General features: G+C 45.0%; 1 protein-coding gene across 2 annotated transcripts in view; it reads left to right on the top strand.

Moving 5' to 3' along the window:
- Positions 1-27218, top strand: part of Tg (thyroglobulin) — a 175191-nt gene that overhangs the window by 53299 nt on the left and 94674 nt on the right. For both annotated transcript variants that reach the window (XM_051159577.1, XM_051159576.1), the window contains exons 27-35: positions 1215-1379; positions 6989-7054; positions 8294-8374; positions 9852-9989; positions 11035-11211; positions 12839-12950; positions 14534-14613; positions 15340-15483; positions 18776-18841. In XM_051159577.1, the coding sequence (XP_051015534.1) occupies positions 1215-1379; positions 6989-7054; positions 8294-8374; positions 9852-9989; positions 11035-11211; positions 12839-12950; positions 14534-14613; positions 15340-15483; positions 18776-18841 (1029 nt within the window). The remainder of the gene's footprint in view (positions 1-1214; positions 1380-6988; positions 7055-8293; positions 8375-9851; positions 9990-11034; positions 11212-12838; positions 12951-14533; positions 14614-15339; positions 15484-18775; positions 18842-27218) is intronic.

Raw genomic sequence — 27218 nt, 5'->3', positions numbered from 1 at the left:
AGCCTGCTTGCTGTTCCCTCCAAGTCTAAGTAGGAATCTGTGAATTAGCATCTTACCCGCCCCTATTCTCACATGCAATGCCAGAATTTGGACCCTTATGACATGCCTAAGAACATCTGGCTGTCCTTCCAGACTCATCTGGTACAATGGGTGGTTAAGAGTTTTAACTTAGGGGGCTTTGGCTGGACCTGCTGAGATCTGGGGACAGAATCCTGCTACATCCTCTATCACCTCCTGGGAAATCCTTTAGCTTTCTTTTAAATCCCTTCTTTCCCTCCTCCCTTCTTGCTACCCCTCACAAAAGCTGCCAGATCCCACCAGCCTCCTCTGGCTACCTACCTCCAGCTCCCAATGGATGGCTGTGTTTTAGTAGGGAGTAGTTAGTGACAGCTCATGAGGCTCCAAGCCTGCATTATAGTGGAGGCCACTGGGAAGACAGATTTTAAAGAACTGACATGACCTGAGGGTCATGTAAGTGTCACTGAAGCTGGAGGGTGTGATCAGCAAGTAACGGTCCTTATCACAGGAACAGGCAGTGCCAGTGGAAGAAGCTGAATAATTTTGACCTGAGGGTCAGGGTCAAGTTCGTGAACTATGTCTGATACTATTTCTCCCTCCCTTCCTCCCTTCCTCTTTCTTTTTTCTCTCCCCCTTGCTCTCTTGCTTACCTTTTCACTCCTCTAAATCATAGTGCTCAGACTTCCTTTGAGCTCCCACGTTCTTATTGTACCCAGACTGCCTTGGGGTTGTACAACCAGTTCAATCTGCTCCTCAATGGGGCTTCTGCTGCCACCACTCTCTTATTATTGCTCAGACACTCCTCCTTTTGTGGTGTCTCAGTCTCCCACTCTGTGAAATGAGGGTTTCTAATGAGGTCAAGTGGCTCTTGAACATGCCTCTAAACACCAGATTCTTCTGTGTGCTTCTTGTGAACATGGAGTCCCAAAAAAGGCCTCAACCCTCATATGACAACATGACCAAGTCCACAACTGGTGCCAGCAACTGAGCATTTCTACAAGTCTCCCTGTGTAGTAGTAGGTGAGTGCCATAGAAGGATCTCTAAGGCCATCTTTGGAAAGTGATTTGACAACAGGTAGGCTTTGGTACCCTAGTGTCACTGTCCCATCCTCAGGCAGAGTCCAGGCTCTCAGAGCAAAGGATGGCTGTGCAGGGCCCTGCTGCTTTCCTTTACACTGGCCTCTTCTCGTCGACAGGACCCACCATCTGTGGACTTCTCAGCTCTCCTGACATTTTGCTGTGCCACATCAATGACTGGAGGGACACCTCTGATACTCAGGCCAATGCTACATGTGCTGGGGTGGTGTATGACCCGGGGAGCCGCCAGATGGCCTTGAGTCTGGGAGGCCAAGAGTTCCTGGGTAAGCCTCTACATTTCATCACACTTCTAAGTTCCTCTCCCCACCAGTGAGGCCATTGTTAACTTCTTAGGGGCAGTTCTACACCCTTAGACCTTGTACCCCTCTTCATCTTCAAAACTCCCAGCACACAAGTATATTCTCCTCACACTGACTGCATCCTCCGGACTATGTAGGTTCCATTTATAGTGCAGAAGGAAATGACACCTGTGATAATGCACAGAAAATTAACAGCTGGGTTCAGTGATAGATATGCCAGCAAAACGTTCAGTTGATTTAGCTCTCACGCTGCAGGCTAGCTGGGGCCAAGGTCCCTTAGGAATCTACCATGTCTGGCTTCTGGCTGGCCATCCCTGGGCCAGCTGGGGCTGGGCCTGCTCTGGCTGCTTCCCTCTTCCTGGGGGTAGGTGTGGGTGTGCTCTTTTCCTGAAGGTGGCAGAAGCAGAGCAGAATAAGAAAGAAGTGCAAGGGCTCTGAAAGTCTAAACACTCACCTCTGCCTCACTCTGGTGCAGAAATAAGCCACGTGGAGAAGCCAGAAGCCAAAGGATAGGAAATCCTGTTCCATTAGTGGGTGGGATTGCAGAGTCTCATGTAAAATACCTGTGGATAAGTAAGGGTGGAGGACTACAGTGAGGTGCCCTGGCCCTTCTCCCATGAAGTTAAGACCCTCAGTATGACAATGCACCACCCCGTCTAATCCCAGGGGTGCAGGGATAGGCCTGGTAGAGGCGATGACAGACATGAGCAGAAGAACTGCTGACACTGAGGTGTCCCCTGTCTCCAATTTTGCTGATGCTCTTTGACTTTTCCAAAAGATAAATCAATGTTAGAGATAACAGTCCTGACCCTCAGTCCACAGACACAGCTACTGAGTTTCCGAGGCCTCCCTGTGCCAGCCGGGCCTCCTTTCTGCCATCTTGCTTACCTACCCCTTGTAGCAGGCTCGGTAGAGAGGACAGGCTTCCTTTTCAGTCCTAAGGTGGCATCGGCCAGGTCAATGCTGCTTGCAAGGGATTGGGCACAGTGGAGCCAGTATTAGCCAGGATGGGTTAGACACGCAAAGTCTCAGGTCTACATGCCCAAGAGGCCCAGGAATCTGTGTTCTGGGAAGCAGTTCCAATAAGCTTTAAACCTATTGCTGCCAGGTTGGAAGAGAGGATAGCAATATCAGTTGTCATGGAAACAAAGTACCTCATAGACTGTTAGGTCAGATAAGACCAAGGCAGAGACCTGTATGTCCCCTGTAGTTCAAGGACTGCACTGCTCTTCTGATCAAGCCCATCTTACAGGTGAAGGGAAACAGGCACATGGGAGTTAGGCCACTCCCTACAGAGGCTCTGGGTGTCTTAGCCACTCTAGTGTTGTCAGGTATGTAGGGAGAACTCTGGTAATATTATGCCATTTTTTCATACTGATGTTGATACCCAGACCAATACTCAGTATGTACATTGTCTTTTGAAGAATTATATATGTCTTACTTATTCTTGGATTTATGACATGGAGCTTAAAATCCAGTGTAGAAAACACATAGGCTATCTGGATGGTACAGCCAACCAAAGCCTGGAAATAACAGAAGTCTGCAGAATCTGGCAGGATTCCAGGGAGCCTAAGTAGCTTCTTCTGGAGTAAACAGAATAAAACAGCTTATTTATGGGATGGCTGCCTCACAGATGGTCTTCATTACTCCGAGAGGCGCCCAGGGTGAAAACAGGCATTTCAAGAAAGACACGTGATAAATTGGCAGCAGTAAGTCAGCGAACTGCCTGAACATGTGCCTGCTGTGTATGCCCAAGGAGCCAGGGATGTGAGGATAGCTGGGCAGTAAAGTTTCCAGGGATCTTTCGTTCTCTACCTTACATCTCACCATCACTGAAATTACAAGTGTTTGCCTGGATTATTAAATGGTTCTTAAGGCATGAACACGGGTCCTCACAATTGCTCACCAACTGAGCAATCTCTCCAGGTGTGATTGTGGTAAATGGTGTGTGGTATGTGATGTGCAGTGCATGTATGTGGTATGTGGTGGTGGTGTGTGTGTGTGCTGTGCATATGTGTGGTGTGTGGGTGTGGGTGTGCTGTATTATGTATGTATGTGGGGTGTGTGTTACATGTGATGGGTATGTGTGTGTATATGAGGTGTTTGTGCAAATGCATGTATGGTGTGTGTGTGGTATGTGGTGTGTGTGATATGTGATGTGTGTGCATATGTGTGTGTGCTGTGTGTGTTGTGTGGGGTGTGTGTGTGGGGAGTATTATGTATGTATGTATGTGGGGTATTTGTGTGTTTATGTATGTATGTGAGGATGTGTTTGAGTGTGTGTATGTATGTATGTGTGTATCTGTGTGTGTGGTGTGTATGTATATATGTATGTATGTGGAGTGTGTGTATGTATTATGTGTCTATGTGAGTGTGTGTGTATGTATTTTGTGAGGTATATGTCTTTGAGTATGTAGTCTGTGTGTATATATATGGGCTGTGTGTGTGTGTGTGTGAGTATGTGGGTGTATGAATGTATGTGTGTGGGGATGTGTGTGAGTGTGTATATGTATTATGTGAAGTGTGTTTGTGAGTGAGTGTATGTGTTCTGTACAGTTTGAGAAGACACTTCTTCATCAGCAATGTCATTAAAGCCTGAGATGTGCCCCTGGTGTTATACACCAAAGATTGTCTCATACATAGATTGATCAGAAGGCAAACACCCCAGTCAGTAAGAAAGCTCTTCTTTCTCTCTCTCTCACAGTAAACATGGTACTTATATACTGACTTCAAATGTTTAAATAAAGTTAACACTATGGAAAGAACATAGTGACTCAGATTTGTATGTAGGATAACAACAGACAGCATCACCTAACAGCAGATGCTGACAGGGGAAAGAATAGTGAAGATTCCGGGAAGACAAACAACTAGAGAGGGCAACTAAAGGACTTAAAGACAGGAGAAAGAACTGTAGATGAAAAAGAAACAAAAACAACAAACTACCTCTCCATCAATGTTGACTTAAGGTTAGCCCCTTTCTTCTCATTTAACAATTACACAGAGGCTAGTTGAATTGTAGAGTTGGCAGACACATGGACCAAACCCTCTTGTGAATGCTTCAGTGCTGGGCCTAGCCAGGCCTCAATCTTTCCAGTTATGAAAGAGAATTATGATGGTGGCTCCTTGAGGGTTAAAAGAAGCATAGCAACAGACACACAGAGGCAGGGTGCTGCCATTGATCCTTTGCATTCCAAGTGCCCTTAGTTGAGCCCCACATTCTCCCCTTAGTTCTGCAAACTTATTCAATCACTTAGCCACACTGAGCCTCAGGGTCACCTCTGTAAAGTGTGAACACTTTATGTTATTGAATAAAGTGCCATTGTGCTGAATGGGTAGCAAAAAAAGGCATTGCTTTCCAAGTTCCAGCTATCCGGTCATTCACCTACATGAGGCAACCCTCAGTAGGGTGGATTTCTTTGGTTTTTCAGCTAGCTGCTGATGTCAGAGTTGAGTCCAGCAGAGTCCTGGGCTTGGGTAAGACGGGCTTATATCTGATTTGGAAAGCTAATGTGGGTAGGGTCCTAGTTGTAGGAAACTACAGCTCAATAGAACCCACGGCTTTCAAATAGGAAGCACACCAAATCTGCTAATCCTTGTTTCCATGTTCCTTTGGACTACCCGCTGAGGCAAACTTGACCCAGGTAATGCAGGTCAGAGCTTGGTGTGTTCTATTTAATGCCATAGCCAAGGCTCAACTCCTTGTTTTAAACCCCAAGTTCACATGCAAACTTCCCGACATGCTCCCTCGGGCCACTTTCTACTACTGTGGTACCACGTATGATTTCCTGAAAGCAGAAAATGCTTTCAAGTCATCTGTGGTTATAGCAGCAAATTCTTTGGCATCTCTAATACTTGGGAATTCCATTCCTCAGATGGCACTGCAAAGCTTCTCTTCTGGACTTGGTTTGGATGCCAGCTCACAGCAAATTCCAGTTTGAAGATGGCAAAAGAGAGATGTTAAAGGGCTACTGGAGAGAGGAGCAGTGGGTTGAGAAAGGGGTGGTGTGGCCAGCCATGAGTCAGTGGTGCTCCTCACAGGATGCAACCATGGCCTTGGAATGCATTCTCTACCACACAGCACAACTTACCAGGCACATGGCAAACAGCCGGCCAGGTGCTGGGTGCAAAGGTTGCAAAGTTCCCATTACCAAGGCCAAGTGCTTCTCAGCTAGCTGAGGTATTAGGCTTGGGCATCACTAAAGCACAACAAGCCTGCGGTCTGCCACCTTCTTAGACTCAGAAGATTGTGGGATTCCCAGTTTCTAAAAACTAGCTAAGTTCTATGTAAGATTACTTACCTATCTAAGGATGACTCATGGTGTCCACATCAAATACACCTACCACCAACCCCACAGACCACCAAGAGATGGTTTTATACACTCTGAGTCCACAACAGGTGTACACAGGAAGTTTTCCCCTCAAACTACCAGGGGTACAGGCTGAGTGAGAGTGTTGGGTTTCTGCTTAGACTTTGAGTCTGAGATTGAACAGAGGAAAACAAGGAATGCTTACCACCAGAAGGGTATGAGAAATCTAGCTTTATCCAGTGTGGCACCAGGGAAGGAGAAATTGCCAGAAAAGAAAGAAGACTAGCTGTAGTGGGGAGAGATGAGGAATGGGGGAAAGGTGAGGATATGAGACATTATCATAGTGAAAGTACATGATAAATGTCATTAAAATGTCTTTATAAAGTTTGTCATTACATATAATGAATATGTAACTTTTTTTGTTTTTCGAGACAGGGCTTCTCTGTGTAACCTTAGCTGTCCTAGACTCACTTTATAGACCAGAATACCCTCAAACTCACACAGGCCTGCCTCTGCCTCCCTGAGTGCTGGGATTTCAAGCATGAACCACTGCTCCCAGATGCCAATAAAAAAATAAAGAATTGTTAATAACATTAGCAATAAATCATATAAGAAAAGCTGGCAATGATCAAATATATATCAAATGTGACGGATACAGAAGCTGCTGTAGTGTTGTCATCATTCAGTTGCCAGCCCCATTTAGTCTTTACATTTATTGGCTTATCTGTTTGGGGTGTGTGTGAATTGTATAAGCACACATGGCATCATATGCATGTGAAGTCAGAGGAAACAACTCAGTCAGTTCTCTCCTACCATCTGAGGTCTGGGGATTAAACTCAGGACATCAGCCTTAGCGGCACATGACCTTACCCATATCCTGCTGGGCCCAGATTCATAAGTAGATCAGAATCTCAGTGGAGCTGGATGTCAGGAAATACCCACAATGGGACTAAAATTCTGTTATGAGTTTTAAAAGCCACTTTGTAATTACTTTGGTCATCTCCCTATGTCATAGGTTTGTGACCCCCCTCCCTGCACCCACACACACTATTCTATTTGGTTCCTGGAGCTGGATCTCTGAAGTCTGACCAGCTCTGGTTTTGTACCCAAGTGTTGGAATGGTACTCTGTGAGGCTTTGAGAGATCCTGCATAGAGAGCAGAGTTCTCAAGCCAGGAAGATGTTAGGGGATTGTGGTGCACTTGTAAAGGCAGGTGACCAGGAAGAACAAGAACAAACAGGCTCGTCACATGGTGATCTTCTGCAGGGCTGGCAGTCTCGGAGGGAACTCAAGACAGCTTCACCAGCTTCCGTCAGGTTTACCTCTGGAAAGGTAAGCTCCAAGGTGGAGTAGAAGGAGTGACAGAATATCATTGGCTTCCCAAGTTTGGCCCCAATTTGTATCCATAAAAGGATGCTCCCCATGGGAGGAAAATGCAGATCTATGGTCCACAGGCATATTTTCCATGGAGCAGAAGGGCCCCCACTCCGACAGAGAAGTCACATAGTTTAAAAGAATGACATGTGGAAAGCCCAAAAAAGATGAAGGCAGGGGATGCATGGCTCTGAGGATATGGAGTTCACTTTGGTACCAGAGTGGACTATTCAAACCTCAGGAAGCTTTTGCCCCGCTGACTCGGCCCAGTGTACCTCTCATCCTGGAGCTTCAGCTGATGGAATTGGTGATTGGTGAATGGAATAGGAGATTGGTGGAACAGAGTTAACATTTTTTGTAGTCACAATTTTCTTAACCAAAATATTTTATTAACAACTTATTGACCGAGCCTACGTCAATTATAACCCAATTAACCAAAAACAGTAGGAAATGAGGATTAATTGACACAACAACAAAACCTTAAGGATATCAGTCCCAAGCAACGATTCTCTTGTCAGGAGCTGCAGCATTTCTTCCACTGGAGCCCGGGGTAACCAGACTCCAGAGCTTCAGCAGGAGCCGGAGCTCTGAAGCCTTCCCTCGAGTGGATTTCTCTAGGAGCATCGTGAAAGGCAGCGATGAACAGCCAAATCTATCCCAAGTCCCAAATCTGCCCCACCTCCAGTTCTGGGCTCATTTATATATCTCCTCCCAGAGTCTGTTCACAGGATCTTTTTCATCTGGTAGCAATTAAGCTCCTGCACGAGGTGGTTGCTCTTCTAGTGAATTAACATCACCTGTTCTCTTACTAGACCATTTGATCCCATACTTGGGATCCTAAAGAACAGGTTTCTCTCCAATTTTTAATCCTACCTTACTGCCCTTCAAGGGTGTTGCAATAACTTTCCCCTCACTGAGCCTCAGTTTTCAAGGGTTTCTGGTGAACCTCCTTCATACCCTTCAAGAATGTTTTGACCTCCAACATAGAGCATTTTTAAAGGGTACATGTTAACAGTTACAGTGTCACAGGCAGACTGGTTCTAACCCTGAGAGATTGACCAGTGTTTGTTGCAGGACCAAGCCTGCTCATCTAGGTGGCTGGATATATCCCTGCCTGGTGTCTAGTTCCCAATTGTGGGACATGAGGCTTGCTATGTGCCCCCAACATTACCAATTATCTTATTTTCTTCTCCCTAGATTCTGACATGGGGTCCCGGCCTGAGTCTATGGGATGTGGAAGGGGCATTGCAATGAGGCCAGAATCTCCAGGAGAAGCAGGTATTAATTCTGATGAGTTCATACAGTTAAATCCTGGCTACGGAGAGATGGTAGCATCCAAGGTCTAATCAATGGATGGGCCTCTTATTGTTACTCTATTCTGAAGCCTCGAAACCTCACAAAGCATCCATTTATCCTCTAGCTTACCTATCCACTCACAAACAGAGGTTCCTGAAGTGGGCAGTCAGAACAGAATGTAAGGTGGCTTTCTTGCCAATTCCCACTGCTGCAGAAACAGGATCAAACACAATAGCTACAGCAGGAGAAATTGCATGCATAAAGTGCATAACTTAACTGAGCATACCCAAGACTCCACTCAGATCAACCCTGTAGGGTCTCAAAAACTGTTACTCTGTGTTAGAAATGTCAACTGTGTCAAAACGAGCAGTCTGTAAGGAGTCGCGACAGGAAGGGCAGGAGTTAATTGGGACATAAATTAGTGTAGTACATAGGGAAAGAGTGAGAACACTTCACTTTCAGAACCTAGAGTTGCTTTCACTGTAGAGGGCATTAAGAAGCAGAAAGAGGGGGCTGGGCATGGTGGTGCACGCCTTTAGTCCCAGCACTCAGGAGGCAGAGACAGGCGGATCTCTGTGTGTTCGAGGCCAGCCTGGTCTACAAAGTGAGTCCAGGACAGCCAAGGCTACACACACACACACACACACACACACACACACACACACACACACACACACACACACATTTATCTAGAAAAACAAAAACAAAAACATCAAAAGAACCAGCAAGAATGGAAGGAAGAGAGAGGCAGAGAGGGATGGAGGGGAAGTCTGAGGGCAGAGAGGAGAGTCTTAGCCCACTCAGTGCTGCTGTAACAACATTCCAGACTCGCTAATTTATAATGAATACAGTGTATTTGGCTCCTACCTGTGAAGGCTGGCAAATCCAGAACTGAAAGTCTGCATCTGGTGAGGGTCTTCCACTGTGTAATAACACAGAAGGCATCAGAAGGGTTCAAGAGAGCAAAAGGAAGCCCAGCTTGCTTTGGCAGCCCTCCCTACAGTACAACAACCTGCTCACCATGCACTAGTCTCAGAACCTGGGTTCTATCCTGACTTAGCAAACACAAGTGTGTCAGGCTGAAAGTTTCAGACAGAAGACTCTGGTGATGTGGCTGCTGTGGTTGGCAAAGCTATGCTACCTGAAGCCATGCAGGCATGGGCTGAAATCTCAGGGGAAAGCCCTGCCTTGGGTGGAAAGGTGGGCCAGGGGGCTCATGTTTCTTCTAAACCAACAATTTGCATTTACAGTTGTATGATTTTTTTTAAAGATGCTCTAAGACGTTCTGAACCCCTTTGCCTGACCAGATGGACACCCTGCATTTCCAGGCCTGCTCGGGCCTCGGGTGATCTACAAATGCTTTTGTCTCAATCTCTTTTTCTGTCCCCAAGTCTACTTCTCCCTGTTCCATGCTTGCTGTAAAGATCAAGGTAAAGCTGACCCTCTCTTTCTTTTTCAGGTATGGCAACAGAATTTTTCTCCCCTGTGGACACGACCCAGGTCATTGTCAATGCAAGCCATTCATTGCCCAGCCAGAAGTACTGGCTCTTCACACACCTGTTTTCAGCAGAGCAGGCAAACCTGTGGTGCCTTTCTCGTGAGTATCCTCACCCTGCAGCTTCCTTCAGACCCTGTTCCAACAACACCTGAGATGTAGACACAAGTTCAAATTCACTGGATGATTTAGGGGTCACTACATTCATAGCATAGAGATGAAGATTGACCACAGCTTTCAGGAAGCTCATGTTGAAGGTAGTTCCTGCTCAGCAACCAGAACTTATCTTCCATCCATCCATCCATCCATCCATCCATCCATCCATCCATCCAATGTTGAATATGCATCATATTCTAGGACATACATTTGACTTTGTGGATAAGAACCAAACCAGAATCAGCCATGCCTTTTCCTTAAAGGAGCTCACGGGTATCTTTGGCAAGACTGACATAGGTAGGGAACAGTGTGCGTCTATATAAATCCCTGGTGTCTGGTATGCTGACTATTCGTGCCTCTGAGAAGCCATAGATAAAGACACTGGGCTTTCATCCTGTTGTCTCCTGTATTGCTGAGTTTGTCTGACCTCTCATCCCACTTGGCTCCGCCTATACTCAGGCAACAGTATTACCTGTTTCCCCATATCATAGATCCCAAGTGTTTTGTTTAGGCCTCCTTGACTATCATGGGTGTACTAGTATTTTATCAACTTGACACAAGCTAGGGACATATGGGAAGAAAATATGCAGGTAGTCAAGCCTATGAGGGATTTTCTGAATTAATGATGGATATGGAAGAACTCATCCCACTGTGGGGTGTGCTATCCCTGGGCTGGTTGTCCGGGGTTGCATAAGAAAGCAGTCTGAATAAGGAAGGCATGGAGAGTAAGCCAGTAAGCAGCATTTCTCCATGGCCTCTGCATCAGCTCCCAGCTGCAAACTCCTGCCTTGAGTTTCTTCCCTTCCTGATACACAGTAAGCTGTAAGATGAAATAGAGCCTCCCCTCCCCAGGCAGCTTGTGGCTATGGTGATTATCACAGCAATAGAAAGTAACCTGATGCAGTGGGCTTCTGCTCTGAAAGAGTTCCCAGACAGTTCTACCCATGCAAGGCCTTTCATGATTAAACACCCACTGCCTTCTTGCTTTTAGGGTGTGCCCAGGAACCTGTTTTCTGTCAACTTGCAGACATAATGGAGAGCTCACCTTTGTATTTCACCTGCTTCCTCTACCCAGAAGCCCAGGTCTGTGACAATTTCATGGAATCTAGTGCCAAGAACTGCAGTCAGATTCTGCCCCACCAGCCATTGGCACTCTTCCGGAGGCAAGGTAAGCATTGTGGTCTTCATAATCTGGGTGAGATGCATTTTTCTATTTAAAATAATATTCTTCTTATATGTGCACATGCGTGTGCGTGCACACACACACATGCAGGGGGAGAGATAGATAGATAGATAGATAGGTAGATAGATAGATAGAGAGACCCCCAACAATTTAAGAAAAAGAGACCATGAATATTTTAAAGAGTGTAAGGAGGGATATATGGAAGGGATTGGAAGGAGGAAAGGAAAAGAAAAATGGTATAATTCTATTGGTGTAAAAAATGGTATATAATGACCTCAAAACTAATATATGCATATATTTAATATATATTATTTATATATACTAATAAGTATAATATATACTTATAAATATAGCTGATAGAAGATAGATAGATAGATAGATAGATAGACAGACAGACAGAAAGATAAAAGAAGATTGTCCATGGTCCTTAAATGAGAAGTGATTGAAAAGGGCATCAGTCTGACACTGTAGAGTGATATGCTCTGCTCTGGGGTCTTACATCAGGCAGAGTCACCACTTAAGGACTTGCATCAGGATTTCATGCAATTGCGTGGCACAGACATCTCAGAAACAGTGGCTTTTATACCACAGCAGTTGTTCTTTCTGTTCAAGGGTATTGATTAAGTCATTTTGTCATCATGATGGTGATGTCATTTTTTTCACCATTCTTCCAATAATTTCTTCATCCATCTTTTTTGCCATGGCCCTTCTCATGCCTGGAGGCCCTCAGTTTCCCCTTAAACATCAGCAGCTACAAGGCTGTGGAGCATGTCTAACTGTTTTGTGGGAGCTTCTTGACTGTGGCTTTCTCTTTAGTATAATTTGGTCCAGTCACTCCTGGTGGGACTTCTTATGTCAGTGCTCCTAGGCCTTTTGTCAGAGGAATCTCACAGTGCCTGGCCTGTGTATACACACACTAGCAAGGTAGGGGAGTACTGAGTCTCTAGGAAGCCTAGATCATGCTCTCAAATTCACTGTGGGGTTGTGTATCCAGGAACCCTAAGGGACCATCTATTCTGGCCCTTCCAGAAATAAATCTTCTGTATTTGCCCTTGTGGAAAGGGCTCTTAATCTACACTTTTCCCTGGAGATACTCAGACCCTCAAACCCTCTGAGTCCAGAGGCAAACACAGTCCTTGTTGCTTCTCACAGGGGAGCAGAAGCTGCCTTCCTAGTCCCTGGAGTCAAGGTTCATTCCTCCACAGGCTTCCTAGAACCTGAGATCCTATGTTCCATCTCTCTCTGATTCTCATTTCCCCATGGGCTCAGACCTTTAAAAGAGTTCCCTGTGTGAAGCCCTGAGTTCCATTCCAAACAACTAATAGTGGTTCACATATGTAATCCTAGAACTTGGGAGGTGGAGGCAGGAGGATCAGATCAAAAACATCCTTGGCTACATATTGAATTCAAGGCTTGCTTAAGGCTGAACAAGACCCTACCTCAAAAACCAACCAACAAACAGAATCTCCAGAGTCTTACTCTAGTGAGATTTGGAGAGCAAATGTACGAATTTAATCTGCCATCTTCCTGGAAGCTCAATTTGGGTTCCTCTACTCATTATCCTCATATTTGGAAAAGTATAATAAATTATATTTCTTTTCTTTCTGGGCAGTTGTACTGAATGATCGAGTGAAGAACTTTTATACACGCCTGCCATTCCAAAAGCTCACAAGGATTTCCATCAGAGACAAAACACCCATGTCTGGAAAACCCATTTCCAATGGGTAGGTGGCCAAGTCCTACCTCTATGCTTAATAAGAACTCTTTGGCTTCCACAGAAAGGTGGTGTCTCAGCCTTTAAAGGCAGAAGCATAACAATAATGCAGCCCAAAGCTAAAGGTATAGGAGAAACCAGAACAGAAACCCTTGATGGAGGCAAATGGCATTAAATACTACATTCCATGCTGAGCCTGCAGCCTTCTGAGGCAGCTAGGTGTCCTGGGCAGTCTTGTCAGTTAATAAAAGTGATCAAGATGGTCATAAACATGTTCTTTGCATTCTTTCAGTGCTGTGTTCAGAGTATGCAGAGAAAGCAGAATTTTTAACTGAAGCTTAACTTATAGCGATGCTTACAAATTGCCACCACAGCCTATGCTGTTATTTCTTCCCTGGCATTTTTGCTAGTTGTCACAATTGAAGATGAGGCTCCTCTAGCACACTCTATGGACCTCACTCCTCAGAATCCCCAAATATGCTTTTGACTAACAACATTCCTGGACTTGCCTCAGACGTCCTGAATTTGAGGTCCTGGGATGAGACTCAAAAAATCAGAATTTTAAGGAAAAGCCGCAGTGAACCTTTTGTATTTCAGTAGTCACTGATACATGAGCTGCTAATCTGTGAAGTGCTGGTGAGTTATAGGATTGCATCATGTTGCTGGCAATGAAGAGCTATTCCTGAGAATGGAGCTCAAAAGATGACACAAGCTGCTTTGTCTTTTTTTTTTTTTTTTTTTTTTTTTTTTTTAATTTATTTTTTTATTAATTTATTCTTGTTACATCTCTTTGTCTTGAGAACCAGCTAAATGTCATCTTACTAAGGAAGGAAATAGACGCTAGATGTCCATGATGCCAGGAAAAGGGCTAGAAACCAATATCACTTTGTTGGACATCACCATGCTGATCCTGGTACTGGGACAGGAACTGGTAGGGCAGAGCTTGCTCTCAGTTTAGGAAAACATATAATCTAGGCTGGAGCTTAACAGTGGGCTTTAAAAAGCAAAAGGGAGCAGTAAGTAAGCAGGTGAGTAGCTGGGCAGGGATCTAGGGCAGAGAAAGCCAAGAAGATGACTTATAAGCTTTCGGGCAGAGTTTTAGCCTGCACTGGGAAAGCCACCAAGCAGATAAAAGGTTCAACACTGGGATGTGATGTGGATTCTGGAAACAGCGCAGATGAGACAGGATCCTCATTCCAGAAAGGACCAAGAGGTTAAGCAAGCTCTTGGGAGTCAGGAATGACTGGTCAGATGAAGACATAGGGTCAAGGCAGGGAAGGTGCTGGAACCCTCCTACCTTGAAGCTGCAGGTGGGGTCTTACAGATGCACTAGGTGAACAAACAAGGACGGTCATGTAGAAGGCTTGAATAAGTGAGTAAATTAATGGAGGACCTGAAGATAATGCTCCCAAGAAAAGAGTGATATTTTTGTCTTTAGAAAGCTGGAATGCCAGTGTTAGCCAAAGCACCCACATCTTATGTGCTTACAAAGAAATCTGACCTCCTAAGTTCCAGTGATTCCATTCATTCCACACAGTAGGACCTGGGTGCCCATGGGAAGCTTCAGACATGTCTTCTCTCTTCTGACTCCAGGTTCTTTGAGTGTGAGCGGCTCTGTGACAGGGACCCATGCTGTACTGGCTTTGGTTTTCTAAATGTTTCCCAGCTGCAAGGTAAGGGTAACAAAGAAGGTATCCCCTACTCTCTGGCATACACCTCAGTCTAGAAGCACACAATTTATGACCCTATATGGTACTCAGCATCTCCACAGGATAAGGATGATGAGCGAACCTTGTGTGCAGTAAGGAAATGGGCTGGAAGAAGCAAGTGGCTCATCAATATGAAATTAGCAATGCAGCCACCCTGGTCCATGATCTTCTCACCTCATACACACACAGGTCTATCTGATCTCAGCAGTTGTCCCCCTCCTTGTTTCCATACGTATATGTCTTCTGCTCTACTTTCAGAGCTCTGTCCAGGCAGCATGGTTGGCTGGTCTTTAGATCCATCACATGATCTGTATGAACACTTAGATACTTACTGGTGATATGATACTGGACAGTACACTTATAATCTCACCAGGACTTAGCATCCCCATCTGTAAAAAGAAACACACATTTCCTTCCTCCCTAGGCCCAGTGAAATGGTACCCACAGAGCTAGCTCACCTCTTCTATGCGTGATTGGCAGGTATTCTGCTAATAGCAGCCATTTCCTTTCCTAGACTCATAAGCTATCACTTATAAATAGAGGACCTAGATTTGTAGGGATGGCCAAGCCCCTACCTGGAATACAGAACCAAAGTTCATGCATCTGTTGAGCAATGGCTTGGAGAATCCCTCCCGCTCAGCTCATATTTCTTACTGCCTCACCTTCATGGACTCTTGGGTTCTCCACCAGGAGGAGAAGTGACCTGCCTGACTCTGAACAGCATGGGGATTCAAGCATGCAGCGAGGAGAACAGAGCAACCTGGCGCATTTTGGATTGTAGCTCTGAGAACACTGAAGTCCACACCTATCCCTTTGGGTGGTACCAGAAGCCTGGTGAGTAACCTGCTTTTGACAGCTATGTGTCCTGTTGACTGTGTCCCAGTTCTTCATCAGGATGACATCAGGACCCAACAGAAGATTAGTCAGAATTCACTGGGTACCAATGACAGAAACAGTACTCTGTCTAAGAAGAAAAGAAATGCCTTGAAGACTCTTCATTAATCTAAGAGAAAGATGACCAGTTAGATCTCAGGACGTATAGTATAATGTTTCACTGGTGTGGTTAGCCAGGGCATGCAGCTGGCGTCTTCAGTTTGCCACTTCTGGTAGCTTCAGAGGGGCTGTATGATATTCCATAGAAGCTTTGCATTCAGGGTCTGGTTTCCCAGCACAGCCTATGAGTACCCCCACTGCTGGAGCGAGAAAGGGGCAGCCTGAGTGGTGGTCTCAGCAAACACAAAAGCGCTGGAAGAAAGGAGGGTAAGGTCCTGTTGCTGAACAGGAAGCCATGTCAACAGTTGTCCACTCTGCAAAAATTCCTTGGTCTCCTCACTGTGTCAACTATTATCCCATGTCAGGGTGATGTAAAACATGGCAGTGTCAGAGAAGGATGGGGAAGCCTCAGTATGTTTTTGTGCACTTGAGTTAAGATTTCAGGAAAGGGCTGCCTTGGCCCTTTGTGTTCATTAAGGCAAGTGATTATAGTATCCAAGACTAATTTCCAGGTGTATTTTAGGAGAACAATCTGAAATCAACAAAGAAAAGAGTGAATATTTCTGTATGTGCTTAGACACAACTACACTCACATGAGACGTTAGCATCCTCCCTCCATCAGGACAGGCTGGTCTCGGTAAAATTCATACCACTCCTTAGCTTCTGTCAGTAGGACAAGTGACCGAGGCTCATGGGTTCTGGGTCCAGCTAGGTTCTGGGTGTCTGTGGTGTGGATAATTTCACAGAAACAAGAGGAGACTACCCATCTGTTTGTGTCCAGGAACAACCTCATGAAGCTGTCTCAGAGTTGAAAATATTGTCTCAGGAAGTAACAGAGAAGCTGGCCAGAGGATCAGATCCCCCAACCTGTCCTATCAGTGGCTCCTTTCTCATTTCCATTTTTTAGTGAATCTGGACAGTACTGGTCATTCTTGATCCATCCTTAGAAACTATGTAATGGTTACATAGAAGCTATGGTATAGCTGAAGTCTTAGAGAAGTGGAGCTTTGGTTTCCACATTCTTCATATGTAACCCACCATTTCTCTACCTGCTTTGGGCAATGAGAGAAAACTGCCATCCTTCCCATGCCTGCTGTGCATCAGAAACATGCCAGGTCTATACAAGCCATGCCATTTCACCTCATGGAGCTCAGTGGAGTGGACATCACTTCCTCCATCTTCATGATAGTAATGGGGCTGACAATGGAAGATGCTGGTCCAACAACATGGCTCTTAAGAAGCAGCCAAGTTTAAATCCCAGGCCCGATTACCCCCAGCTTCCCCTGCCCCTTTTGAATAAGCTCTGGCAGGCTATCTAGTGAATGGTTATTAAAATCTCCAGACACCTTGCCTGACTGGGTTTCCCCCTACCTAGTAACTTACAAGCAACTGATTCATGAACTGAAAAAGCTAACACGACAACAGACCAGCCACTCCTGGAGCAGTCTTTCTAGGACAGAGTTTCCTTTGCTTGTCCTTGTTCATGCACCTATATGTTCTTCAGCTTTAAAAAAAAAAGATTTATTTATTTATTATTTATACAGTATTTTGCCTTCACAGCAGAAGAGGGCACCTGCATATGTGCCTGCACAGCAGAAGAGGGCGCCAGATCTCATTATAGACAGTTGTGAGCTACCATATGGTTGTTAGGAATTGAACTCAAGACCTTCGGAAGAGCAGACAGTGCTCTTAACCTCTGAGCCATCTCTCCTACCCTGTTCTTTAGTTTTGTGGCAGTTAGTATGGACATGATTATTTCCTGGCTAGAAGGCGTCTTCTTGCTAGTGACTATCTTCTGTATCCTGTGTCCATGATTTAAAGTTGCTCTGCTGGATTTTTCTTTTCTTTCAACAGCTTGAATTGTTTTAGGGAAAAGAAAATAGGAGCCGTATAATGAAATTGCCCTGGTGGGCTTATATTTCAAGGGATTTTTCCATACAGTGATGTCTCTAGGCTTTACCTTGAAGGCAAGGGAGGAGAGGAGAGGGGCATGCTTGCCTAATACATTGGTTCTCCAGGACCTCCATGAACATCGGCAAGTCTGAAACTGCCTCAGAGTCACGCTCTCCTTAAGGCCTCCTTGCCTGTCCTCTCGCCTTTTCACCCCTCTGGCATCTGGAAAATGCCACTTTCCATTTTCATTTGACTGTGGAAGAGTTGGACAGAAAGAAGCTTAAGCAGTAATTCATTTGTTCAGAATGTGATGGAAGTCAGGCCAAGCTGTTTCAACATCTTGACAGGCTGGCAAGGACAAGAACCCAAGGTATTCCTGGTTCCAACAGGTTCCAGCTGCTCTGGTCCTTTTCATCTGACAGCCTGGAGTGCTAGTGTCTTCCAACACATACTCTGTGGCTCAGGGTAGGCACGTAGGGATCCTCAGGAGAAGTCGCATGGCAGAAAATGAAGTCTTATCAGGGTTGTTGTTCAACAGCAAATACTGGCCCGTGTCAAGCGTGGCCTGCAGCCTCTGGTGTGACAGCCTGGCCTCTGTTCATGAGGCTTTCATGACAGAGTCCAGCACTTTGCTATCTCACTATCTCGTTAAATCCTCAGTCCCCTGTCAGAGGAGAAACAAGAGGGACAGGGAGGCTCAAGGGCACATAGCAGATAGACGATAGACTCAGTTCATTTTACCTCCAACTCCTCGTCCCCGTGATGCCAATTGTGTGTTCATGAAGGTGGGAGCCCGTGGACCTGACCACCACTCAAAGTCCCACCTATAGTAATTCGCTGTTAATTACCGCCATTTCTTGATCTGTTGTGCCCTGTTTCTGTGACACACATTACACATCAGATTGCCTCCTGTAGCCTCACAGTAACCTTGGCAGTAGGTTGTATCACGTCTATAGTGCAGATGCAGAAACTGAGGTAGATTTAGGGGTTACAGTGGCAGGCATTTGTGGCACCGCCAAAAACATATGACTGAACAATGCATGCCACTCCTGTACAGAAGTGGTGATAACTGAAGCATGGATTGGGATGGCGCTTTCCTGGTCCAGTGGTCTTGAGAGAAGTCATCATGGAGCTCCACCCCTGGCTCATGCTGACCTGCACAGACCTCTGTCTTCCTCCAACTGCCTTGACGCTCTGCTGTTGTCTCCGTAGCTAAAACACTACCTTTCCTTCTTTCCAGCTGTGTGGAGTGGCACTCCCAGCTTCTGCCCTTCTACTGCCCTGCCATCCCTCACAGAGGAAAAGGGTAAGTTCACTGTCTACCTGATTATTCTTGGGAGAAACACCATCTCTCCCCATTTCCTACTTTTTCACTTTGCCTTTGTGCAATACCTTAGCTTTATAAGACATGATAATGTTGTGTTCATGAATTCTAGACTCTGTGGATCAACACAGGTAGGCTAGACACCCACAATGCACCCTTTCAACAGATATAAATGACCGGAGCACACACATAACAGCTCACAGGATCAGATGGGGCTTAAGCCTTGTGTTCTCCTTGTCCTGTTTAAGAATTCATCACCCTCCCAGATACTCACCAGGCTCATACAGTTTCAGGCAAGTCCAGGAGAGTAGTGTTGTGGTCTCAAAATGAAAAGGTAGTTGCTTTTGGAGGGCAAGTCAGCTGGAGCTTGCAGCTACTGTGCATAGGGTACACTAGACACTGAAGCTATGGTCCCCCTCCCAGGAGTTCAGACAGAGACAGCCCATCTTTATGTTCTACAGCAACATGCTTGAAGTGGCTGCAAGGTAGCAGAGAACACAGGAGCATGGGGCCTGGGGATGCTCTGTACTCTGGGGGTGAGATGAAGGGGTCTGGCTAATGTGGGGTAAGCTTTCCATGCTCTCTTCTCCCTGTCAAGAAATGAGAAGCACATACTGGTCCCAGGTGCCACTCAGCTAAGAGGACATATGCCATTAACCCTTATCCTATGATATGATGCCTGAGGAGTTTGAGATACCTGCCATTGTGTTCCAAACTGAGGAGCTAAGCCATAGATCATGTAGGAAGAGGTGTGACACCAAGACTATGACTGAAACAAAAATGTCAGCCTGTGTCATTATCTGCCTCTCACAATCAAAGCAACAGACTGAAAATTACACAGCATGCACACATATACTTTTTCCTCAGTATCCTGTCCTAGGTGTCTGCTACAGAGTTGATCAGGTGCCAGTTTCCTGAAGTTCCATGAGGCAGGTGACATTATTGGCATGTCATAGTTGGTACAGGTGTAACTTACAGAGATCTGATGACACTCAAACCTCAATGAAGATCCGTGTCTGAACAAAATTTATTTTGGGTTGCATCATGGTGGTATATAAAAATTGTTTGGATAGTCAGAGTTTCGCAAAGATTTGTGGTTTTAGGAATAGTCAGAGCACTCCAAAGATTTGTGGTTTAACAGGCATGTGTGTGCATACACACACACACACACAGACACACACACACACACACACACACACACACACACACACACCTATTCCATCTCTTCTGTTCTCCTTGCCTTTCCGTTGCTGAAGGTTACCACTCTGAATTCTTGTGGCTCTTTGTTGTTACTCTTGTCTGTGTTTCTAAGTTACATGCAGATCCCACTGGTATTTAGTTTGTCTATTTTCAGAACCACCTCCCCACTGCCCACCAAGTAGGATCTAGCTGACATACGGCTGGCATATTCTCATCATGTGCTGTTCTGTATGTCCTGACATGCTGGATTTTGTCTACTAATAAGGTTGCAAATCCTCACTTGTTTTTTGTTTTGTTTTGTTTTGTTTTGTTTTGTTTTTTTATTAATTTATTCTTGTTACATCTCAATGGTTATCCCATCCCTTGTATCCTCTCATTCTTCCCTCCCTCTCATTTTCCCCTTATTCTCCTCCCCTATGACTGTTCCTGAGGGGGATTACCTCCTCCTGTATATGCTCATAGGGTATCAAGTCTCTTCTTGGTAACCTGCTGTCCTTCCTCTGAGGTTTTTATCCATTGTGTGTGTATATTTCTACACCGCTGCCAAGCTCTTAAAAGCATGGACCATCATACAGGTCTCTGTGTGGTCATCTGCTTACTCTTTTTTTCCCGTGTCCCACGTTTCATGACAGTCACACTTAGTGGTGGACAAATAGCTGAAGATCGTGCTGTGTTGACAGTGGTGGTTGTCCTATTCTTCCCAAGTCTGCTAATGTTTCTTTGGTTTGGCACAGTTAGTTTTTATGTGTCTTATTATCATAAAAATGCCAGGATGAATGAACATCAGAGTCCTTTCAGAAGGCCAAACTGTTTACTGAGCTGATTCTCCAAAGATACATCTTTATGCCAGAAGAAGTGTTATTTTAACACTTGGCTTACATTATCTAATTGCCCTCAAATACTTGTTCCTAGCTACATCTTTTTGGCTGTGAATTAAAGTGTTTTTTCCATACAACACACTCATTATCCTTAAATATTATTATTCAAAATATTGAACTTATAGAAAAACAATGCTTGGGTATATGAATGTTAAATACAGTTGCAGATATACAAATCAAAGCAGAACAAGGTGTATAATGCTTGTTCTGTTTCTATTCAACTTTTGTGTTGTTGAGACCTGACATTTCCACAAGAGAAAACAATGAATGCAATGGAGTATGGACTGCCTCCCTCCACATAGACCACATCTCTGAGGAGATGCTCCCAAGACAGAGTTGATGTCATGACACTTTTAAATGTGCCTTCATTGAGTCAGATTTAAAGGCAGAACACATCCCATCTATGCTGAGGGTCTCCCTAATAGAATGTAGAGTTTGGGATTAATACTCTGATGTGGTTCGGGGGGAGGGTTTGATTCTGCCTACACTGTTTTGGTGTCCCACTGTTTGATTCTGATCAGACAGGTGAGCATGCACATGCAAGCATGTGTGTGTGTGTGTGTGTGTGTGTGTGTGTGTGTGTGTGAGAGAGAGAGAGAGAGAGAGAGAGAGAGAGAGAGACAGAGACAGAGACAGAGACAGAGACAGAGACAGAGAGAGAGACAGAGAGAGAGAGAGATCTTTGTGAACTTATTGTTCTGGAGGAAAAGGAAATACCAAACATTTGCAAATCATGTGATCATCACCAGGAAGATAGATGATAACATGGTTCACTTTTCAAACAAGAAAGCTGAAGATCTAATGGGTCACATGACTGAGCTATGAGCCTATACCATCCGGTTTGTCCTGGAGTTAGAAGAGAGTTACTTTGATTGCATTTCTGAAGCAGGCAATGAACTCTTGAATCTAAATCCTTGTAGCAGTCTCATCTCCTGTCTTTCCTTTCTGTTGTGTTTGTTAGTTTCCTGTTCAGTGTTGACATTTTAATTATGGACCTCCTTTGATAAAGTATTAAAATAGGGCTCACCTGAAATCCAGACTCCAAGGAAAGTCATGGTGAGTTAAGATGGTAGTTTTCCATTGGAGAAATCTATCCTTATAAAAAGTGTATGGTGTCAGTATGAAGGGGCAGAGACCATAGAAATGGACAGGAGCAGGGTAAAACTGTGGGAAGACTGACAGGTGCTTAATGTTCAAAACTAGTGTTTGTAGAAGGAAGGGAAGTGGGCATGGCTAGGGATTTTGTACTGGTACCCATGGTGGTAGAGTATCCCCACAGCAGGAGCACCTGCCACAAATGGGAGACATTTCCCTCTGGAGACACTCTAAAGGAATAGATCTCTCTGGTCACAGTTGTACCTCTCAGTGACCACACAATGATCCGCTGCCTTTTTCCTTCCTTTTCCTTTCTAGAGGAACATCTGGTTTTGCATACATTATATGAAGTGGGAAACCTACACAGCATACCTGTGACATAGTTCTCATTGACAAGCACATCTGAGAGCCAAGTGGCTGAGACTCTCAGCAGTGGCTGCTGCCACTGTGCGGCAGGTCAAAACTGCTTGGCACTGACCCTCCCTTCCCTGTGAAGACCGCAGGGCTCAGCCATGCTTCAAAGACAGCGTTATTAGTTCTGTTCCACAGAGGACCAGATAATGGGGACTTGAAGGCTTTGGCTGCCAGGCAACCTTTGCTTGGCTGCTAATCTGGTATGCTGGCACTTTCCTGTGGTTCTGACTTCTAGGAGGGAGGGCGGTGGGTGGGAGACCAGCCTGGGTCACAGCAGTGAGATCAGAATACTAAAAAGTATGAAATGACAAGAGGCTTTGCCATTGTCCAGAGGGGTATGGGGCATAGCACCCTCGCCTCCCTTAAAACTCCTCTACCGTTGGGATGAGAACTCAGAGAAAGGAGGAAGAAGCAAAGGATTCTCTAGTTCTTATTGCAAGAGTAAGGACCCCACCCACTCTGAGCACCTCAGAGTGCACGTGCACTGCTCTATTATTCTGCAGTTGTGACCTCTTCATTGGAAAAAAAATGTCTTGTGATTTCTGGGAAGAGCATTCAGAATACTGATAGGTACTTCTTCCAGTTTTCACATGAGAAAGGTGAGGATTTGGGCAAAAATCATCTCAGGTCTGTGGTTGGCTAGGGCAGCCCCCTCTCTGCTGTGCTGGCACATTGCTGCGGTACTGTGTCCTTCTTTTTTTACTTTTTTATTAAATATTTTTATTTTTACACATATATTTATATTATTACACACATATACAATATGCTACCTATAGCAAGAAGAACCATAACACAATCAGGAATTATATAAATGGCACATCCTTAGTGTTTTGGCTATTTGTATTTGACAGCCTTGAAGAAAACATCTTTCCTATGTTGGTGTGTCTAAAATTCTGAATGTAAATCAATCTCCATCATTTATTGTCATTATCAATTTAAAACATCTATCTAGACCTAAAAAACATCTTAACCCCTAAACAAATAAGCTTCATTGTAAAACTAAACTACCTGGTCTTCAACCCCATCAGACTTGAGAAGGAATATATTTGATTACCTAAGTATGCTAGGAGAGCAGATTAGTAGCTTTCCAAATGGCTTTTGGAAGAATTTTAGTGCTTGAAAATGCTCCAAGTTCTAGAATCTAACTATTTTTTTTTTCCTGGAGCTTGCCTGGAATGAGGAGGCTAGTGTGGTGTAAAATGGTCTCTGTCTGTACATAATGAACACCTTCAAATGTATTCTAGTCTAGCTTTTTAAAAACACAGTCAACAGTAGAAAGAAAAGACACGAGGAATGAGCAAATCAACCCAATTAGCATATTCATGACCACATTCTCTTATAACAGTTTTTGAGGAGAATGTTTGAAACTTATTCTCTTATGCCAGGCAGGGTGGCACATGCCTGTAATCCAAGAACCTGGCAGGCTGAGGAAGAAAGATCAATAATTTCTGGGTCAGCCTAGACTGCGCAGTAAGAACCCTTTTCAAGAAATAATAGTCCTGGGAATGATGATGAAAATGACAATGACAATGATGACAAGAAATTCCCGTTCTCGGCGATCTGAAGCTCACCACACTGCAGAGTAGCTCTCCAGAACCTCCTTCCTCCACGTCATATACATGTGTCCTAATGTCACATGATCCATCAGCAAACATGGCTGTAATTGCCAAGGAGTAGTAGTCCAACAAGACTTTAGAAAGTCATGGGAGTGTTTCACATACCCGGCCTGCCAGGGCCAGTTAGCAGGCCTCTTAGGTTTCCTGTCCTGGAGCATCCCCTGAAGTCCCAGCTTGCTCTATCCTTCCTTCTAATCCCTTCTCTGCCTCATTCCTTCAAGGGTTCTGTGCATTTTAGAGAGACATACTGCTGTGGAATATCCTAGATGCAAATACAAACTTTCCACCTAAACTCTCTTTGTCCTTGGACAAGCATGTCTTTATGGTGTGGCAGTGGCAGGCTAGTGGCCTGAGTGTGGATAGGGTTGGGGTCAAGCTGGGGCTGCTGTGCTGTGCGGAAAGCTGGTCTGCTTGTCACCATCTCGTGGAGGAGGCTCCAGATCACAGTGTGACAGAATCAAAAGAGCGCAATCCTATGCTGGCTCTGCTAAGCTTGGTCCTGTGACCTGGTTTGGAACCTCTATAACCTTTAGATGATCCATGTCCTTTCTTCCCAGATCTCAGTCCCCCTTACTGTAAGAAGTATTGGTGTAAATTAACTAAATTCTGCTAGGTTCCCTAATTATTCCTGTTTCTGTGACTTGTGTAGAGCTGGCAAGTATGAATGCCCAGGGCCAGACCATAGGCTTGGGAGAGGCTCATGCAGCTGCAAACCTCAGAGTACCCTCCCTGTTAGTCACAGTCGGCTACTTCCTAGAGACACCTGGTATGGAGTGCTGTAGTTAGATTTAGATTTTGTAGCAGCCAGAGGCCACAGCCTGAGAATGACCACAGCCAGCCAACACTGGCAGCAACGAGGCCCATCTTGAATCTGTGTGGGACATTTCCCAGACAGGCTAGAAGGTGGATTAGACATAGGATCTGAATAGAAAGGATATGGAGGAGCCCTCATCTGGGGACTTATGAGCCTATTTTTCCTGGCTATACCTTTTGCTACAATGCACTGTCTATGGAGGATAGAAGTAGATGTGGCCTGGTAAGCTGTCCATCATCGTGACAATGGTACCTGATAAAAACATCCTATAGGAGGAAGGTTTGATTTCTATACATAAATATATAATATATTATACATATTACAATTTTGTGGTAGGCTCTGTTTTATGCCAAATGACTCTGCCATCATAATTATCATATATGTGTTTTAAAAAGAAAGGAAATAAACAAGTTGTAGAGGAATCAACACACATCATCTACTGTCCTTACTGGACAATCTCCAATCAGCTGCCACACCCTCGTTCACCTGGAGGGGAGGTCACCTAAGGTAGACCTTGAATCCTGCATTTGGAGATAAGGCTCCACCCAAGCTCAAAATACCACCAGATTGGTCACGATAGTGTTGTCCATGCCAATGGGCTCAGAAAGTGGTGTATTACTGGGCTCTTACGTTCTTGAATAAGTGACAGTGCAGCGGTGTTGTGCATTCCCGGCTGGTAGTAAACTGACATGAAAAGCTACCAGGGTTCCAAGCCTTCCTGCTCCAGCATGCTTCTGCATCCTCAAAAGCCTCATTTTCAGAGTGACTGTAGGAAGACTGCGGCCTCCGAACGCTGGTGTTTCCTGACAGCAAAGGCTCACTCAGGAGACATCATGTAGGCTTGAAAGGGGGCAGGTAGGGGTATTGGCAAGAACTTGGCTTCAGACCCTGGGACATAACACTGGGGTTTGCTCTCACTTGGGGATGAAATTTACTCTTTAATTACAGAGACAGAAGCCTAAACACGGAGGATGGTCAGGGTTTCCATCTTTGCAGCATAATTGGCTACTGTGCTTCTGAAACCCATGATTACTCTTCTCTGAAATTTCAGTTTCCCACCATCTAAGAACATCTAAGAGTTGCCACATCACAAAGATGCCATTTGAGTTGTCTGTAAAAATAAGAGCGTGCAGAGCAGGCTGAAGAAAATTAGAACCCAGAGGAGGCTGCACAGGAGGACCCAGGTCCTGACTCCTTTGTCTTAAGGATGGTGTGAGGAGGCAGGGCATGAGATATGACAGGATTACAGAGGAGCCCTCCTGGTGGCATTAGTGCTTTTCCAGGAGACTCTGAAGTGCTTGCTTGTTCTTTGCTCTGCCTTTTAAGGGTATGGTAAGAAAGCAGCCACCCATGGACCAGCAAAGAGAACCAAAACTCCAGCCTCAGTGGTGCCTAGTTCCCAAACTAAGTGCACAGAACTGGGAGGAGCCACTGTTGCTATTTAAATTGCTTGCTCTGCTGAATTCTATTACAGAGGAGTAGCAGTGAGAGCTTGGGGGTGAGGGTGTCTCATGGCTTTATTTATCATGCTAACTTTAGTGGCATCTCACCCACCAGCACTGGTGTTAAAGACAGGTTGGAGATAGAAATTACAGGCTCCCCTTAGAGCTATGCTAACAAAGCAAAGACCCTCACGTATCTCAGAACAGTGCCCTGGAAAGAGACCTTGGGACAGTGACCTCAGAAGCTTTACTTCTTATCAGACTTGACCACTTTCCAGCTTGTTGTTTTTTAATTCATTCGCCTTTAAGCCACGATTGTGAGGAAACATTAAAACCCTTGCCACTGTGGGGGTTGCTGGGAGAGCAAATTTGATAAAGTAGATATACGCAAGTCTATCAGGGAGCTCTGCTAGCCCAAGGTCCATACTCATGAGTATTTATAAGAATAATAGACTGTCACCATCTTCTGAAGCAGAGAAAGACACTGGGCAGGAGAGGGCAATTCTCTCTACTAATGTTCAGTGGTGTCCCTGCTAGGCTGGGCTTTTCTAGAGTCAGCAACCTTGGATATTCATTCAGCCCATACCAGCATGGGATGGCACTGGCCTCTTTATAGTTATCTCTGGACATTGAACTATAAGTACAGTCCTTCCTCAGAGAGGCGCCCTCATCCCACTGCACAGACACATCATTGTTCTCTTATGGCTACCCTGACTCACAGCTTTGGTGCCAATGAGACAGACTCCAACAGGCCTGTCTGTCCACACCCAAGCCTTTTGTCTGTCTTCTAGCTCTTTGTCTCTGTTTCTTGTACCACATACCATGAACAGAACTTAGAGGCATCAGGAGACAGCCATGATCAGACACAGGCTCCGTAGCTGTGAAGAAAGGGTCCCTACA

Source organism: Acomys russatus, chromosome 17, assembly GCF_903995435.1.
Source record: "Acomys russatus chromosome 17, mAcoRus1.1, whole genome shotgun sequence".
NCBI lineage: Eukaryota > Metazoa > Chordata > Mammalia > Rodentia > Muridae > Acomys > Acomys russatus.
Note: the sequence above shows the minus strand (reverse complement) of the source record. Positions and strands in the feature narration are given on the sequence as shown.